The 3428-nt window shown below is 37.6% G+C and overlaps 1 protein-coding gene across 1 annotated transcript in view; it reads left to right on the forward strand. All coding sequences in view use genetic code 11, as the record gives it.

The window, feature by feature from the left end:
- Window positions 1-3069: 3069 nt before the first annotated feature.
- EGR_10477 (hypothetical protein) overlaps window positions 3070-3428 on the forward strand; it is a gene marked incomplete at both ends in the record, with an annotated part of 7183 nt that continues 6824 nt past the window's right edge. Inside the window, one exon of the mRNA XM_024499726.1 lies at window positions 3070-3249. Within this exon, the coding sequence (XP_024345855.1) occupies window positions 3070-3249 (180 nt within the window). The remainder of the gene's footprint in view (window positions 3250-3428) is intronic.

Here is a 3428-nt window from a genome sequence, read left to right on the forward strand (position 1 = left end):
AGCGCATGAAGGGTGCTGAATTAAGCCTTCGACAAACAAAGGCGTTAAGCACGAACCTGCACACATCTAAAATACTCATTCAGGCACTGAGTTGCTCAGTTGTAAGAAGTGGAATGGTGTATAGGCGTCAAAAGCGACAGCTATTCTATTCGACGGTGTCGAGCCCTGCTGTGATGTATGTGTTCCAAGTCCACAGTCTCGGCAGTCATTCGCGTGAGTATTCAGCAGTCACATAGCCCTTAATTGCTGCTTTATGCTTCGCCTCAGGTAAATCTGATAAGAGCGTTTGTCAGTGGTGAAGCGGGACTTTGAGAGACGCATCCACGTTGACATGATTGATGCCAGGTGTGTTGATGCTACGACTTCAGGAGTGGCCACATTTGATTCGAGAATCTATTCACTTGAGGTTTTACCTACTCACGGCGTGAAAGCACGTGTTCTTAATCCCCATTCTACTTCATCCAGAGGGTCAAAGAGATATGGGAATTTCCATCTTTAGAGTCAGCTGTTTTGTTACGGTTTTTTGGACTAGAGCATGCTTGACTCCCACCAGAGACTTCATTAAAGCCCTTTCCTTCATTTTACTATCACTTTTGTGTTTGTGGTCACTTTTACGGACATTTTCATCTCAAAACGATACCCGAGACGCAAAAAATGCGTAATGTTGATTGAATTGGATCACATTACATCACCATAGCTTTACTAGAGATCGTTAATAGTACCATGCAGAAAAGCAAAGTACTATGATTTAAATATTGTCGTAAGATTTACCAATGGTAAGCAGCCACCGTTATTAGAAAAAAAATCGCAAAAATACACCACAGAGCTCTCCTAGCCACTGAAAGCAGATAGAAGTGCGTTTGAAGCACAGTGTAACGCGATTCTATGTGCATGCTATTTAAATTATCGAATAAATATTCTTTGCAATGTTAAATTTTCAATATTTTCGCAAGGCTGACAAGTTTGTCCCACGGCAGTTAAGGTGGTATGCTGTGTTGTCTATGTTAGGTAGTAATTGATATCCCATGTTAAAAAAAATAAGCTACAACTTTGATGTATTTTATACCATCATTCCATCGTTATTAATTTTTTTTGCTGGAGAAATGCTTTAATAATAAACAGGTCTCATCTTACCTGAAAGATATTTGGACCGTTATAGCTGCAGTGCAGTGTGCACGCACGAAAGACTCGGTTTGACATCAGCGACACAATTTTTCTGCATTAGGGATAGAAAAAATGCGCATGGTGTGCGCATAAGAACATGTAATTTACAAAACATGAGCTCCTTGAATAGCCTCATCTAACAGTTTCTATAAGGAAAAATTTTAAGAAAAGGCGTTTCTAAGTACTGCCAAAAATTTTCAACACAAGGAAAAGGAATTTATGACACCGGCTGGAATCGGTAAACTAATTGTTAAAACATATTCTTGGAAAGGTAAGGTCGCTTAGAAATCTTAAATTGCCTAAAGTTAAGGTTGCAATACTTTCACGCATTAGTTGCTGAATGCTATAATTTAATGCATCAATAAAATCGCTTTGCTATTTAAACGACTATAATTTGCCAAAATCATTCACTGTTGCCTTCGCAAATAATTATAGTAAATATAGCGAGAATAGACCGATTGTAGAATAGCAAGTATTGTTTTTTTTTCTTCGTGCTGATTGTGCATCACAATAAAATCAAAATGCTAAAAATTAGCAATCGAAGTTTGGCCCATTTCAAATGAGCAATATTTGGAGTGGTGGATGTAGGTGAAGGCAATGTACCTTAAGGTAATGGTAAAAGAAGTTGTAAAACATTATCAACTAAAAATCTGCAGATTGCTATTGTTATCCTAATTATAACTAAACACTTTCTTTCTTGCATGCTAAATAGTGGTTTTCAGCGTTTTATTTATCTAAAATAAAATTTTACATATTTTTAATGATTCGTTTCAAATTTAAAAAGCCTAAATAAACAATAAATTGTCCTGCTACTTAGACATAAATAAATCAAATGTTGTCTGGATATTTTGATGCATTTAAGTGATAACCATACATATTCGCTTACAGCTAATAGAAAAACATATTTACAATGCCTTCAGATATTTCTATTCAAGTAATGATGAATGCAGCATAATTTTTATAAGATAGCAAAGTTGCTCCAAACTGCACCTGTATATAACACTATGTTTTGCGCGACAGTGAAAATGGGTAGGCTTGCGTTCTGCCGAGTTTCCAAACAGGGTAATAAGGAGATGAACTTCAGAATGTGAGGTCTTTATATAGATTATGCTTGTATAGTACTCCTACAATGTGTGCGTATTTGCTGTGAGAATTGCTAAAAATTTGGGCCCCAACATGTTAGACACCCTCTTGCAGTTGTATCACGTGAATTGAACTTGACACATTAGTGAGCATTAGCAGATAGAAGTTTTGTCACTAAATGATGTTTATCTACTGGAAAACCTTATAAAACGGCAGATCAAGCAATTTTAGGGACTTTTATATGTTACATTTTTGGGCCGAATCGTGTGAAAATTATCAGGCGTGTGTCCTACCGTTACCTGAATTCTCGGGCATCTGTTATATTTTCTATTGAATTATGTTATCAGCTGCCCAGTCAATGTCCAAGGGGCGAATGGGGAGAACGAATCATTGTACCACCTCCTTCTATTCAATTATGCGGCCCTAGATTTTCACACCGATATTGGCTCACCACCAGTCATAGTCATTATGTGAGTTCTATCTCAGAGAGCACGCTCCTCATGTATTTGGGCCTACCTCACCTAGCATGATGATTGCGAAATTCGACCAAATGCCTTTGACCACATCCACCTCCCACACTGTACCGGTTGGATTGCTTGCCTGCACCACCAATCTAACGTCATCGTCTCGTTTAGATTAGTGGACATCTTTGACTCAGAGTCAACTATAAGGCCTTACACAATTTATACTTCCAGTGTACACTTCCATTCACCCAAGAATACTGTCACATAAGCATTATTCCGGTCCAAGCTCAAATCACACCGTAATATTTAGCGAATCCACCATTAATTGGCATATTTAATTAAAATTTTACCCTGGCTAATGGTTCTCTTCAATGCATATGGAAGGCAGTTCTATAAAAAATCGTGTTCCAGTGGGCCAATGGCAAAAATTACTTTAAAATTAAATCTAAGTTTTGAAAATTTTGGGCTCATCATTTTGACTTTAAGGAGTGATTTTAATCCACTTCGATTTGGCAGAGGTCACAAATTGCAGCATGGAGTATGCTATTTCTCTTGACACCCTACTAAATTATCCCCTATCAAAGTTGTTACAATATAATACATTCGAGATTGCGGTTTAGAGCCAAAAATCGGGTCGCTTACATCCCAACTAAATTGGTAGACACCGCTGTAGATACCTCCATTTATGGATATTTAGCTCACTACGACTGTATTGGT

The sequence above is a fragment of the Echinococcus granulosus genome, assembly GCF_000524195.1.
Source record: "Echinococcus granulosus chromosome Unknown EG_S00224, whole genome shotgun sequence".
NCBI lineage: Eukaryota > Metazoa > Platyhelminthes > Cestoda > Cyclophyllidea > Taeniidae > Echinococcus > Echinococcus granulosus.